Source organism: Daktulosphaira vitifoliae, unplaced genomic scaffold (genome assembly GCF_025091365.1).
Source record: "Daktulosphaira vitifoliae isolate Bord-2020 unplaced genomic scaffold, ASM2509136v1 Scaffold_3, whole genome shotgun sequence".
Lineage (NCBI taxonomy): Eukaryota > Metazoa > Arthropoda > Insecta > Hemiptera > Phylloxeridae > Daktulosphaira > Daktulosphaira vitifoliae.
Window position 1 is genome coordinate 7991715 of NW_026099574.1, and position 16989 is coordinate 8008703.

Sequence of the window (16989 nt, forward strand, 5' to 3'; positions counted from 1 at the left end):
GATTGGGGTTGATACATTGTTTTTATTCTTAAGATCAATTTAAAAAATATAGTACAATCAGCTTTTTACTAGCGCTAACGACAAATTTAACACAGTGAAAAGGACCTATTTAAATCAAGACTCATATATTTCAGATTTCTCATGTCTTACTAACAAAACCCAGCTCAGGGGGGTCGCAGCACAGTTGTGACGTGGTTTAGTTGGATCAAGTATAATGATATCTGACAGTGATTAAAATCACTATCAAAAATAAACGCTTCGATGCAAATCTTTAGATAGTGTTTAATTTTAAAAAAATTGGTGTTTTATTCCAAAAGCTACTTGATCTGCTGGTTCCTTAATATCTCGATTTAGATAAAGTATGTCGAATGAAAAAGGGTTTATTAAAAAATATTATTTCTCATAAAAAAATTGTGTGGATCCATAAACTTTTCAATAAGTTATAGCATTATAAAGTTAAATATAATATGAATAATAAAATCGAGAATTTTCACACGAAAATAGCATTCGGTAGCCATTTTCGCCGTGAAGAAAAGTCCAGAGGTCAAATTTTTTTTTTTCAAATTAAAGTATATTACATTAGCTTTAATTTAAGATATATATAAAAGTGTCAGACCTTCCGGAACATTTTCAAAAGTTATGTTGAAAAAGTAAATTTTTTGTGAAAAAGTTGTCATTTTAAATCCCCCCCTGTGGGCAGGTTAAGTGTCAGATTTACAAAAAAAATATACCAAATGATAAGTAAAGACATCAAGCATCTATATAAAAAAAAATTATATTGATATGTTCATTTTTGAAAAAGTTAGAGCATTATTAAGTTAAAAATATAAAAAAAAATTATTTTACAAAAATCGTAATTTTTTATTAACTTTGATGTCAACTTTCACCACGAAGACAAGTCCAGAGGTCAAATTTTTTTTTTTCAAATTAAAGTATATTACATTAGCTTTAATTTAAGATATATATAAAAGTGTCAGACCTTCCGGAACATTTTCAAAAGTTAAGTTGAAAAAGTAAATTTTTTGTGAAAAAGTTGTCATTTTAAATCCCCCCCTGTGGGCAGGTTAAGTGTCAGATTTACAAAAAAAATATACCAAATGATAAGTAAAGACATCAAGCATCTATATAAAAAAAAATTATATTGATATGTTCATTTTTGAAAAAGTTAGAGCATTATTAAGTTAAAAATATAAAAAAAAATTATTTTACAAAAATCGTAATTTTTTATTAACTTTGATGTCAACTTTCACCACGAAGACAAGTCCAGAGGTCAAATTTTTTTTTTTCAAATTAAAGTATATTACATTAGCTTTAATTTAAGATATATATAAAAGTGTCAGACCTTCCGGAACATTTTCAAAAGTTAAGTTGAAAAAGTTAATTTTTTGTGAAAAAGTTGTCATTTTAAATCCCCCCCTGTGGACAGAAAAAAGGTCAAATTTACAAAAAAAATATACCAAATAATAGGTAAAGACATCAAAAATCTATATAAAAAAAAAATTATATTGATATGTTCATTTTTGAAAAAGTTACGGCAGTTTTTAGTAAAAAAAATTGAAAAAATTTCGAAAATTAGCAATTTTTAAATTTGTAATTTTTTTGGAGGTTTCCCCCATTTACGGGGAACGAGGGAAATTTTTTCAATTTTGAAGGGTAATGTCTACGACTAGATACAATTTGTAATCTTTTGACGTATCGTTGAAAGAAATCCGTTCGGTGAGAGCTGAGAAAAAGTGGTAACAGACACAAAAAAAAACACATCATAGTAAAACCAATACCTTTATTTATAAGTTTATTAAAGAGTGATTTTTAAAAATGACTAATAATTGACTCATGTCTGAATCGTGTGTATTATAATATATTAAGCATTTGTATGTTAAATATTTCTCCAAATTATTTATTTAAATTATTTGTTTAAAAACAATCATATTATTTTGAACATATGAATTTATAAATAAAAGTGTTAATAATTTTAAATGAAAAGATTTAATAAACATCCATTATTGTGGACACAAACAGAGATGTCCACTGTTATTCCATATTATGATAGTGACGAGAACATTACGACTGTCGTTTTGTAGGGTTGTTCTTGTGTAGTAAGTACCCCAAAATATCTCTGAATACTAAAAAAGAAAAAATTTAAAAAAATTAACAAAAATATCATTAACTGATCAAATTTAAGTAGATATCAGTTTTTTATTTGATATACAGAATGATTCGGCGTTATACATTAATGAAATAACTTTTTATTAGCTATAACTTCTTATTGATAATAATAAAAATAAGGGGATAGATTCGTTATTTTTATGTTTCATCACTCAATTTAATTGTCTCTATACACAAATATATATTTAAAATTACGAAATTATAATAATGATATGTTTTAAAGTTTTTGAAACACGTTTTTAAAATATTTTGACCACTTAACTGTTTTTCTTGGTAAGTAATCAAAAATTATTTTGCAAAAATATGAGGTATATTAAATTGAATAATTTATTTTAAAAGTTAATTAATTAAAATAATATCTAATACATAATTTTATTTAGTGAAAATTTATCTTATATCAAGTAAAATTAGAAATACTTATTACAAATTAAGATCAAGTCCTAAAAGTGAAATTTCATGACGCTGACTATAAATAAATTCAGTAAATAGAGATACCCCATTCACAATCCTGACAACGGATTAACTATCAATCTTGGAGTTAAGAAACTTTTTTGAAAGATATCACATTGACCTCGGATGGGTAGTATAAGTCTAAACAATTATTTACGTAATATTTATTTTACCTGTGTAGGAGATATTTTCTACGTTTGTACCTGCAAACTGATTCATTAATTCAGTAACTGTAGAATCATTAAGATTGATTTTGTATTGTTTAAAAGCATCAATTAATTCAATTTTAGTCATCACATTATTTTTGAGGCAACTATTATAAAATCTCTCAATAAAAATCTCAACTCGATGGAGAACTATTGCCATTATACTTAAAAATTGCACTTCCGTCATATATCCATCAGCTTATTGAAATAAAAAATAAGTATTATCAATTCATTTTTATTTAAAAGTAAAATTTTAATACTAATAATATTATTATTCATAATAATCAATAACCAACATTTATATATTACTTAATATAATCAATTTATTATATTTATTTGTTGATATTATTAAACAACACACTGGGTACAGTAATATTATTTAAGATAACAGTTTAATGTATTTTTACTTATGTTAGTATAGTACAAGGTCAAAGGGACACATTCTTTTACGATTATGTTGTTTTACTCAATGCAGCCTATTGTATACATGTTTACAGTTTAGTCGTAGTTTCGCCGTCTATCGAGTAAAGTGACCCGTTGCCGTTGTACATCTCTTATATTATATGATTTGATATTTTATATTAAATACTATTATATTACGAATAATTTCTAAATCTTTTAATTACATAACCTATTCTATTCAACATTATTTATTATATTCTTTTAGATATGACTTGAAATGTGAAATGAGTGCAACTAAAAACTGAAAATGTAAACCCGAGAAGCATTATGAAATTTTCTAAGCTTTTTATAAAAAATTTTAGCTATAATTCATATTTAATTAGCGTCATAAACGCTATTATTAATTAATTAATTGTGTTAATTATTACAGCTAAATTTATATAATTCCTACCAGAGGTGCCGGAACTATTTTTTACATGGTGGCGGGGGCACAACTTTAATGACTAACACTAGGTCCCCTTGTTTGTTACTAAGCTACAAAGCGAGTAAAGCTATTTTTTGTGGATTCAAAATTCGGTAATTTTGTAAATTTTACTCTTAGAATATATATTATTAACTTTGATGCAAAGTTGAGAAGATATTAATTGTAGCATAATGTATTTATTTATTAATGTCAAAAGATTACAAATCATATCTAGTTGAAGACATTACCCTCAAAAATTGAATATTTATAAAATCCCGTAAATAATGAAAATCCCCATAAAATTACGATTTTTTAAATCAATAAATTTCGACATTTTTTCAATTTTTTTATCTAAAATTTGTCATAACTTATTGAAAAATGAACAAATCAAAATAATCTTTTTGACATTGAAACCTTAATTAATTCCCTTTTGTTTGATATAATATTTTTGAAAATCTGATCATCCTTTACCTAAGAGGGGATTCAAAATAACAACTTTTTTACAAAATTCAACTTTTTCAACTTTAGTTTTGAAAATGTTCCGGAAATTAGGCGTCCTTTAAACATATGTCAAATTAAAGCTTATAATACGTACTATAAATTAAAAACAAAATTGTCCCAACGACTTATCTTCTACGTGCAAACGGCTACCGTAATATAAAAAATGCTATTTTTGTGTTAAAATTTTCGATTTAAAATTTTCAACTTTAAATTGCTATAACCTTTTGAAAAATGTATAGAACAACACAAATTTTTGTATCTAATTTTTATTTTCAGTCTAGTACGCTTTAACATAACACTTTTTTTATTCTTATTTGATTTTATTGAAGCGGACGATGTCCCCGATTCGATAACACGGCAGTGCTTGACACGCACTGCCTCGGGTTCGAAATTCGATCACGGAAGACTTCATTTAACGAGCAAGAGATCAGTTCAGTAATTAGTGTCACCATCCTTTTTTCCGGCGACGGACTAATCACCCATGCCGGAGGACCAGTAGTTAAGATAACCAAGGGATTGAAAAATAAAAAAAAGGGTCAGGTTTAAAGATAAATCTAATATGGCTGAACATTTATTTACATAAAATAACTTCAAAACCATAAAACTAATTATAAATGTAAATAATTGCAAAGAAATTAATATAAGGGAGACAATAGAAATGTTTAAAAATAAGAACAATTTAATTAATTAGGATCTTGGTCCATTGAAAAATACATTATTAAATTTGTGTAAATTGGCATAATGTGATAATATTACTTAGTGATATGCTCATTAGGGAGAGGTATATAAGAGAGTTTTTTGGTTGGGATGTCATTATGTGTATAGCGTTGATAATGGTGGCATTGTTCCTGAAATACCATTCCGCGATTTTTTAGCAATTTTTTTGTGGCTTTTTGAGTTGAATATTTTTTAGTTTAAATTCATATCTTTAATATAATTTTAATTTTAAATAATGAGTCACTAGTGATCAATTTTTATTATATTAGTATGCATAAATTGTGGTTACATATATTTATAAGATACGAGATGAAACTTCATATTTAAATCTTAAATCAAAATTTTATCGTACCTATTTCCTCGAACGATACAATAAACAAATATACAAATACATTAAATCTACAGAATCAGTTGTAATTGTATTTGTTGAAAATAAAACTTAACTTATTTAATTATAAGTAGAATTTTACTTACTGTTTCCAACAATGCCAACGAAAAATAAATGAATTTTGGTATCATTTAAACAGTGTATCTTTTGATATTTTTTCAAAACCGTACAAAATTTTGCATAATTCATTCCAATGTCATTCTCTCTGATATCATGAAATAGCTTAGTCATACAAAGATTGCCATTGTAAGTCAATTGTCCATCCTTCATTCATTAAATTATATTAGAAGTCATAATAATACTAAATTTAAATTCTTTGGATTTAATTATAATACAATTAATTAGTTTAAAAAATAAACTATATTCTTATCATTATTGATAAACAAATGTTGTTTTTTTAATCAGAAATCTAGGAACTAAGATCGAACCGATAGGATCGGATAATAACCCAAAACCCATTGCATATGCACAAACCCAACTTGACCAATAGCTTAATTTAAATTTTTTTAAAGCTGTATTGGAACTAAAACTCAAATGGATAAAAAAACATACATTTTAAGGTTTTTATAGTTATTACATGAAAATACATTTTTATAATATAAATTATAATTTTTAAATTATAAATAGAATATCATAAAAGAAGTCGAAATCCATAAATGAGGTTGACGTCAAATATATAGTGATATTAATATGGATTATTGTTCTAATAGTGACATATCGTGTCTTATTGGATATTTAAAAAAATTTATTATACGCACTTATTGTCTCAGTCCGAATCGATGTGTAGTAACGGTTAAAATAGCCAAATGAATATTTTAGATAATCGACAAAAATCGTGATTGCGTAGCAGCTGTAAACTGTTGGGCCAATTACATAGGAAGATACGTATTTTCTTTGTAAATTTAAATTCTTACAATACACGTATAATATGTTATTTGTGAATTAGCTATTTTGTTTTATTTTAGTGTAAATACGAAAATGGCCCGTCGTTCTCAGACAGTCACTCATTTACTTATTAAATTTATAATAAAGGAACGAAAAGTTATAAATAATTCTTAACAATTAAAGTATTTATTTTCTAACTCAATAATATACAGCAGAGTACATTTTAACATATGAAGTGGGTAGTATTCGTGCCACCTAGTAAAAAATCATTGCCACGTAGTAATTAATCGATCTGCCTTGTTTACTGGTAAAACATAGTATTTACCAGTAAATTTATAGTAAATTAGCATCTTCAAAATGTCTTTCTAACGGTTTTTCCTTTTTAATATCTTTGAAACTCTTTCAACTTCATGATTAGAAAACTAGGTTCATATTATTTTTTTTAGATATTTATAGTTAAAAAAAAACTAAAAAATTATAAATTGTCTAACAGTGCTTTTAGGCCTAAAGAAGTATATTGCTTTCTTTCTCGTTAGTCACAAGATTGATATAGCTAAATCCTTAGTGATAGAGTCTAGTGATGTATCCAGAATTTATAACAGATTTTTTCTTAAAAAAATCCCCTCGTATATAACCGTGTAGTTTTTTTTTGGTTTATAGGAGAGCTCAATTCGAAAATTTACTTTTATTAGTGCCACTCGGTGAACATTTTTTAAAATATGCTTTGGTGTAAAGTTAACTGTTTTTATTTATGTGTCTAGGGCATCCAAACTCTTTCGTAATTCCACCACTAATATTAATTAAAAATGTAAAATTTTAAGTTTTGAACAAAAAATTTAAAATAACGGTTTTTATCGGTTCAAGAACGGGTTTTAACTAAAACCATAAATTTGATTTTCTAAACACCTAACCGTACCAAAACCACAAAAAAAAAATTTCTATGATTTTTTCAAGTATTAAAAAGAATTATTTCACAAAATCTTATATCTGAGTAAGATAGAATAAAAAATAATCTACGCCTTAATTAACATCTTGATATTTCCAAAACGGATTTTCTAATTAAAAAATATTAAACAACTAAATTTTATTAAAAATGAAATAACATCGTTTTACCTTATTCGTAATAGGGGTATCGTAAATTAATCCATTTGAAAAGTTAATTGCTAGATACATAACAATGAAAAAGTAAAAATTCATTATTGGTTTGACAAATCGGTGTTCTCGAATAAAACTGATAACTTGAAATGATAGATTAATTGATATTTTATTTATTTTATAACAATATCATGTTTTTAGTGTAAAAACGCCATCTTTTTAAATATATATAAAGTATTTTTATAATAGCAATATTAAGCATTTAATAAATTAAATTTTGTTGTTAATATTTAATAATACTTATTTAAAACTAAGTAAACATTTTATTTATGACATGTGCAGAACCTTTTTTTATATAATTATTTAATTGTAACCAAAATACTAGTAAAAACTTCTATTCTTTTGATTCAGTCAACATTAAATACTGAAATTTAAGTCTATAAATTAATAAGCTTTGACGTTTGGCAGATGGTTTTTGTAAAATTGATCATTTATGCATCGTCTTAACACGTTTCAATAAATCAATATTACAGTTTATCATACTTATAGCAGTACAATTATCGTGCAAAGGCAGTCAAATTTAACTGTAAATTTTATAATAGGACTGTATGGTTGAGGATTTGTAACATTATTGTGCAAAAAAATTAATTTTTTACAGCGTATTTTCTGACCATTTCTCAGTTATGAGATTGTAAACTTCTTAACTGTTTATTGGAAATTGTCTCTTAATCTGAATGTAGTAAATGTTGCTCAATAGTAATAATAAATTATGATTTTATAATACCTAACCACCAAAACAAAACTTTTATAATGCAAAAAATATATACATATAGTAGTAAATTTCTTTACATTTTAATTCTTCTTTTGTGGCAGTGCTTCGTGATGAAATGTAGTTGCCCACTTTGCGACAAAAATGGTTTCTGTTAATTAAAAATAAATAATGTACTAAATGATTACATCACATTCAATATTTTAGTTTAAATACATTATTTTAGATTAGTTATATGATTAGAGGATTGTGTATAGGAAGCGGACGCCTCGGTGTGGTGATATTTCCACATAAATCTATTTTGATATATTTATTTAATGTATTTATGATTTTAAAAATATAAATAAATTCATAATTATATAAGATTACTAAATTATACTATATATAGCAGAAATATATATATTTTTAATTTATATTTAAAAATATTATTTTTATTTTCATTATTATTTGCAAAATAGCCTCACTCCAAGATGGTCAAAGCTATAACACAACCAAGAACTTCAAACAAATCCTTATATTCACGTAGGAATCAGAGTTTTAAATAAGTTTAACTATAGCTTCCTAATTCTTCTTTATATTCTATATTTTTTTTTCATTTGATAAAAGAAATTCAACAAAATTTATTTCTGCCGGTAGATTGTGATTGTAAAATTTCAATAAATGCTGGTGGTGTGCAGAAATTTGCATGGCGAAATTATACATTCTTAAATTTTATTTCATAATAGTCAGGGCTGGAATAAGCAATACCTCACGGTAGTTCCAGGGCGGCTGACATCGTGTCGACTGTGTGAAAAAAAATGGGCTGGAATAAGACCTATATGGGCCCCGGGGTGATATCTTGAGATGGAAATATCGCTACCACAAAAGTGATGAGCAAAAAAAAAATTTAACCAGAAAAGCTCTGTTACTAATCATGACTAGTCCAGTAAAATTCTAGATGGGGGCACTTAAGCTGCTGAGCTCCGGATTATTCTTTCCCCCTCTAACTAGTTCCTGATAATAGCTTTGCAAGCGGGCTTTTATATTAGTAATTCGGCCTGTAACAACAACGTGGTTTGCCACTTGCATAACGACTAGCTAGAGTAGCAAGGGTCGCCACCACCTAGGCGAGGTGTCACACCTATCAGATATGATTACCGGACCATAGGTGGAATTTAATTTTAAGTTAATTAAAAGTATAATCTTAGTTAATATGTCGTTATATGTATAAATTACTATAATGCCTCGTGGTTTATAGAACACAATTAAGACAATCAAAGTTGTATGTGATTGATATGTAAAACATACCGTAGCCCGTGTCTAGATTAAGGAATAGGAATGAAATACACGCGAGTAATTAAGTTACTCGCGCAATAAAATAAATATTACAGTTGAAATTAATAAGGAAATTTAATTTAATTGTTAAAAAAAGAAAATTAAGTTAAACATGGACAAAAATGCGAATGCATCAAAAACCATGTCTACAAATAAAGGCAATACAAATAAAATAAAATATTTAAACAAAACAAACAAATAATATTACAAACATCACGGACGGTATTGGAACACATCCGTTAATGTTAATCGGAAATTAATGAAGAACACCAGGAGCGGTCTGGACACTCGCTCCTTAGCGTTGGCTAGAAGAAAAGGGAAACACGTGCTCTCCACACATAAACAAAATTAAGTTAATTTACAATAGAATAAAATGAAATAAAATAATTAATAAAATATAGCTCATTACATAAATATAATATAAAAAAGAAAACGATACCCGGTCTCCGAAGAGACCCATCCGATGGTCTGGATGCTTCGCCGAAAAGACCTGGCCGTTCGCCGTTGGTGGCTCTACTCCATCATTGTAAAAAGAGTGTCAATAAAACAACAAATGTGTGCACCCTAGCACGGTCAATGACAGAAGAAGGAATAGAGAAGAGTCAACACCGATCTAACGGCAATTTCAAAACAATAACGGCCAGTCTTTTTGGAAGGGATCAATACGATAAACAATTCGATTTTAATTATATTTCTCTTTTATCGCCTTATCTAGCGGTCAGCGGTAAAATAATGAGTGGTTGACACCGCTGTGTCAGAAAAAGGTTCTTTCGCGCGATAAAATAAATAAGTAGACATAACAAAAAATCATAAACGGTCCACCTTCGAATTTGTGACGTTACAGCTTGTACTTTTAACCCAACCAACCAGACTTTCAGGTATAATAACTTTACAGAAGTTAGAGTTATTAAGCAAATTAAGTTGAATCATCATTTGTTTTTGAACTGATTTATGGAATTTATCATTTTTTGTCATTGCAGACTGAAGTTTTGGAAATAAAAGTTGTTAAAAATATTAATTTCTTTTAAATATACACAAATAAGTGTTATGTTGTTGAACTTAACTAGTTTAAAAAAAGTTATTTCATCTAAAATTATTTTTTTTGCTAAAATCTCTTAAAATTTTTTTTTTTTTATTGGTCGGTGATGCAAGGGAAGGCTAAGAATCGATTTTCAACTTTTAAAACTGAATAAGAAGAAAATATTAGTAATAACAAAAATTATTTTGTTCATTTTGTACATTTTGATCTTGGTTTTACTGTTCTATGTTTAAAACTTGTTATTAAAAAAATCAGTTAAAAATCACATTAATACTAATATATACATCTATTTTTTGGGGTTTCCTAATTTATAATGAGCAACACTAGTGTAATTAGCCTTTACGTTCAAAAATGTCCCCTGAAAAATTTCAGAAAATTATATTGATTGTTATATAAATATATTATTTAATATAAGGGAACGTTCGATATTTTTTAACCCAACCACATTTTTAAGAAAGGTTGAATTTAGCTTAACTATTATTTAAACTAATTAGTTTGGTATAAAAATATTAAATTTTCAACTTAACTATAACTATTTAACTAGTTAATATGCCCACCATTGATGATATGTACAATTATTGTATTAAAGGTGGTGATTTATAGATAATAATAATGTATTTGACGCACTGTATGCAAGAATGCAGTTAAATAATTACACAAATAACAATAATGACATAGTGAACATAACATAGCGATCACATTACAATATTTGAAAAAATTACAATAATGAATATATTTCATTTTAGGCAAATTATCACAAAAAAATCAAAATTAGGATGATTGTTACAAGTTAACAATGATACTGAAAAGTATTCTATAACATTCAGTTATAATCAACTGTCGATTGGACTACTGATAAGTATACTGGTATTATTCTAAAACCATCTAAGTTGTTAAACTTAAAACAATTACGCCTTATAAAACCTAATATCTTATATGTTTTTAGTTTAATATGTTGAATATCAAAATTAAATAATAAATAATACCTAGATGGCTGTTTAACTAAGCTAACGAATGTCCTTGATCGAAGGATTAATATTGAAATGTACTCAAAATAACGTTTTTGTTCGATACAATAGTGGTATAATAAACGTAATACAAGATAATACCAAATATTGCATTTTTTTAGCTTTAATGCTTTAATAATTAATAGCTTTTAAACTTTGTGTCGAAGCTAAAAATATAATTTATCGTAGTCTAAGAATGCATAAATTATTTAATCGTATAATTATATAAATATATATTATAAAAATATATTTATTATAAATGGTATATATTTTATGAATCATGGGCGTCCATTTTATGATTACCAGGATTAAGAGTGTTGTTTTTGATAGATTAATGATATGTAGGTATGCACACACACATTGCCCCCATACTAGTTCCCTCAGCCATAATGAGGTTGCGCCAGGTCTACAGCAATGTAAAATTCCGTCGAATCGTTAAGGCAAAGTCGACCCAAAATAGTTAGGATAAAGGCTATGGTGATAATGATGACTTATAGGTTTGGTTTTTATTTGTCATTATTTTCTGCCAGAATCAAAATTAAATAATGAATAATGTAATTTAAAATGTTTATAATGGAGTTCATTTTATTTATAAACCATTATTAAATTATTATAACAACTAAAAAATATAATAAAAAAAAATGTAAAATATAAAAAATGTAACGTATATATTTCAGCTGTGTAATTAAAATAAATTATCTTTTAAAATACTTGATCTTTTTTTAACAGTGATCTATTGTTCTTGTTTCTTTCTTGCTAAATTAAAATTATATTTTGTGAAATAGTTTTGCATATAAATTTATTTCTAATAATGTAAACTGTATTTTCATAATTCATTAAAATATTGACTTGTTACTCATTTTTTTGAATAATCAGTATGTTGTTCATGATTATTCTATATTTTAAACGAAGAGTACTATTCAAATAAAACATAAAAAATATTGTTCATGATTAATAATATATTTCGAAAAAATATAAAATAATATATTGTCGTTATTAAAAATAATGTTTCATTTATTTTTACTATTGATAATAAATAATTTTTATAGAAATTATTACTATTTCTTTTGAAATGATTTATTACGATATAAAAATAATTAAACACAAAAAAATTGTTTTCATATTATTACAGGTTTTGATTTTTAATATTTTAAAAATAATCAGTGAGAAATATAATTTTTAATCAATTTTTTGTTCTTTCAAAGTTGATTTTTTGAAAGTGTATAATAAAAAAAGTTGAATTTTTTACCATAACTTTTAGCTCTACTTCAAGTTTGAAATTTACATTATTCAATAGAAAATTTTAAGAGAATAAAGAAATAGTATTCTTGCAGTCAGGAAATTTTATAATTACTATTTACTGTCAATTTATCAGAAAAGCTCAATATTTTTTTGCATTTTTATTGTTATAGATTACTTTAATAGAAATCATAGTAATCATTTCTATATAATTTTTAGTGTTTAAAAATATTCAACAATTGAAATATTCAAAATTTATTAAATGATTTATTTTAACCAAAAAAAAAAACAAACAAAATGTTGTTAAAAATATCTACTCAATTGTGTGTATCATAAAATTTGATTATAATTGTAAAAATTTTTTGTTAAATTCAGGTGAAACTTAAAATAATTTTTTTTTAAATTTATGATTTATAGAGCAGAGTGTTACCAGAAAATTTGGAATATTATAGACTTTTAGTAATTCGCACAAATAATGATAAAAATTAATATATTACAAAGTGCAATTATTTAATTTTGTAGTTGAAACCAAAAATCATATCAAACCTAATTCGGCAATAAATATTTTAAAAACATTAAAAATGAATGATTTTATTTGTCTATATGGAGAATGTGTGAAAGTTACTTTTTAATTAATTAAATCGAGATTTATATCATTAAAAAATCATTTATATATCATTAAAAAAGAAAATTATGTTGATTTGGTCATTTTTAAAACAATTATGGCATTATAAAGTTAAAAATATAAAACAATTTTTTTTTATAAAAATCGTATTTTTTATATTAACTTTGATGTCCGTTTTCACCATAAAAACAAATAATGTCCAACAATTTTTTCCATAATAAAGTATATTACATTAGCTTTAATTTAAGATATATATAAAAGTATCATTATTTCCGGAACATTTTCAAAAGTTAAGTTGAAAAAGTTTATATTTGTAAAACAGCGACCATTTTGATACCATCGCTGTGAGCAGGTAAAAGGTAAAATGTTCACAAAAATATTACAAATGATAGGTAAATATCTCACGTATCAATAAAGAAAAAATTATATTGATTTGATCATTTTTAGAAAAACAGTTTTAGTAAAAAAAAATTTTAAAAATATAGAAAATTAGCGATTTTTAAATTTGTGATTTTTTTAGGAGATTTTCCCCATTTATGGGGAATAAGGAAAATGTTATTGATTTTTGAGAGTATTGTCTTCGATTAGATATCATTTGTGATCTTTTGACGTATTGTTCATAGAAATCGATTCAGTTAGAGCTGAGAAAAAGTGGTGACAAACACAAAAAAAAAAACACATTATAGTAAAATTAATACCTTGTCAGCTTCGTATTGAAGCTAATAACAGTTAATTATTGGATACAATGTAACTTATAGACAGATTTTAAGTAAAGCCTTCGCGCAGTTCCCCTATTGTATTAATCAAATAGAATAGGAAGCATTATATACCAAGATCAAGCTAGGGATCGCTAGACCACCCCCTTCTGACTATAAAAAGCCATTATCTATGCCAAACACGTTCTTTTGGGTAACTTCAAAATACACAAAATTTGCGAAACTCTATTCAAGATTCTCACTTTCTTTGACTTAGTCGTTTTTTAAATTAATTTAGACTTCGAATATTTTTCCTTTAAAACTAAATGACACTTAGAAATATTAAAGTGAATTTTGTTTTAGTAATGCTTTTAATCAAAGTTTATTTGTTCATTAAATAATAATGTTTTTTTTCTTGTTATGGATATACATTTCATTTAATATTTTAAACATTAAACATTTTTTTTTAATTATTTTATTTTAACAATAAATCCAACCCGACTTTAAATATTTATTTAATAATAAAAATGTATTGTGACCTTAATGTCTTTGTTTTAACGAACATCGCGCCGGGGGACAGAGTAAAGATTGCAACTAGATATTATTCTAGAATTATGTATAATAGATTAGAATATATTTTTAAGCCAATGTGTATTGGGTAGCTACTCTCTGAGCATAATGCCTTAAATAAAACAATGATCTAATACCAATGGCATATGATGAATTGAGATAACTTAAATACAGGTGATTCTTTTAATATCTACTCGTTAATCACTTTTATCCACTATATTTCTCTTAGAATAATAATTATATAAACATTTTTTATGGCTTTTTTTTAGGTTCATATGTATATTGATTACTTAATGAAAATAATTTTTTTAATTATTTCCTATATACTATTTAATGATGTCAACTTTATTTTATAATAGTAACATATATATTTAAAAAGCTTATAAAATAAAAAATGATCTAATTAGGAAAATGACTGGTCTATGAAAATGTTTAATCCATTAATTCAGAAGTTATAATTGTTTTAAAGTTTTGATGGGAGATTAAGTGTGGGTTATGTTATTTTTGTCATTACGCATTACTCTGCAGCGGTCTTCTTCCACTCTATATTCTAAAATTCTAATAATTTCTCAAATACTAAATAGACTTATTTAAAATTAAAACTGTATTAAAAATATTATTAATTTAAGACTAAAAAATTTTAGAGAGGGAACTAAATTATATTATTATATTCACAAAATATATCAATCAATATTTTATAAGCAAAACTAATAATTTCAAATTATTAATACCTCATACATAAAATTTTACAGGAAGAAATTGAAAATAAACTAATAAATGACCAAAATATTAGTAATATTGACAAGACATTTCACTAATTTTAATCAAATTTCGATTTAAAATATTTTAAAAATACTCCAAAATTATATTTTTAATTATAATTTATTTGTAATTAAATTTGTTTCAAAATTATTCAAATATTTTTACTTAAGTTGCTCGAATGATAAAAATAAGATTTTTAAAAAAATAAACGTGTGATAATAAACTCAATAATTATGAATTATTTTTCTGTACTATAAAAAATATTCTTTATGTTTTTTTTTTGTATCAGATACGATTAATCTAAAGAAAGATAGGTGTCGTATTGTTATTTAATAAATAAAATTTACTTAAATAATGAACACTTAAATCAAGAAAACAATTATAAATAATTATGAGTGCACTGACGTATTTTTTTACGTCAACTTTAAATTTAAAATACCGATAAAAAAATATACAGAGTGAGTCACGAAGATATAAAATACCCAATAATCATTTCTTAGTAATTTATTTATTTTTAATAATTTATGCATCAAAAGTAAAATTGTCTAATACAATTTTATTTTATTTTGATCTAATTAATTGCAAAAATATCTACAAAATTTTAGACTACATTATACAATGTTCCAAAATTGGAAAAGGTAACCAAAAATATACCATTTAATTATATTTATTAAATGAAATTTCTTTATATATAGAAATAATTTTGATTTATCACCACTATCTCGTTTATTTGTTTCTAAAAGCTCATCTACTGCTGAATGAAGTTTTTTCTTTTTTATGTTTGATTGAGATATAGTATGGTAAAATTTAATTTTATCAAACGTTTTGATAACATTTAAATTAAGTCGTAGATTAAAGCGATCACAAAGTTATTAATATGCCATCAATACTGAAAATATTATTAATACTACTTATATTAAGCTGAAAATTAGATTATTTTTATTTAATCCCGCATATCAGAACTATTCAACGTTTTTTTGTTTAAACTATTGTTATACATTGTAACCTGTCAGATGTAAAATGTTTAGAACACATTTAACATGAATGAAATCCTTACTATCATATAGAAGAATGGTTGAGAACTATATAAAATATTAATTTAACATCCACAAAAATATTTAAGTTGATATAACGCATAAGAAACTTAATGGAAGGGATATGACATCCATACCTCTTCGATAATTACGCCAATGTATAGTATACAACATCTTATAATATAATACGTAAATGAAAAATAGGATTGATGATTTAACAGAAAGTCTATAAATCACCTGTGACACTTCACTTGCAAGTATGAGCGGATAATAAAAACATTATCTTCTTCAGTTTAAACTGTTTTGGTATATAATATACATTCGACGCATAATCAATAGATGTGATGAAAAATCATAATTTTATCAAAAATTTGTAGTCATTTAATAACAAATTTAATGACAAATAATAATACATTATATAGTGATGCTATTATAAATATTGCTTGTGTTAAAGCTACATATAGAGTGTTTAGTAAGCAAAGAATTTGGTACGAACAATGAGAACAATAAATAGTATCTATTGTTGAATCAAAAAAAGTCAAACTTCGAAATTTTAATGAGAACCGTTTTAGCTTTTTTTTATACTATAAAATAGGTATTTTTAATTAGGCGAAGATTTGAAATTTTTAAACAAAATTTTAATGGTCGCTCAATATGTTTTT

At 25.0% G+C, this 16989-nt stretch overlaps 1 protein-coding gene and 1 long non-coding RNA gene across 2 annotated transcripts; both read right to left on the reverse strand.

Moving 5' to 3' along the window:
- Positions 1-1760: 1760 nt before the first annotated feature.
- Positions 1761-7442, reverse strand: LOC126902541 (uncharacterized). The gene is made up of 4 exons (XM_050679925.1): positions 7292-7442; positions 5380-5557; positions 2790-3020; positions 1761-2123 (listed from the first exon to the last, which is right to left on the reverse strand). Exons 1-4 carry the CDS (start codon positions 7373-7375, stop codon positions 2062-2064), a joined length of 555 nt encoding a protein of 184 aa, XP_050535882.1. The 5' UTR covers positions 7376-7442; the 3' UTR covers positions 1761-2061.
- Positions 7443-7732: 290 nt separating this feature from the next.
- On the reverse strand, positions 7733-12230 carry LOC126902551 (uncharacterized). The gene is made up of 3 exons (XR_007703250.1): positions 12114-12230; positions 8123-8193; positions 7733-8057 (listed from the first exon to the last, which is right to left on the reverse strand). It is a non-coding gene; the product is annotated as an uncharacterized LOC126902551 (long non-coding RNA).
- Positions 12231-16989: the final 4759 nt, after the last annotated feature.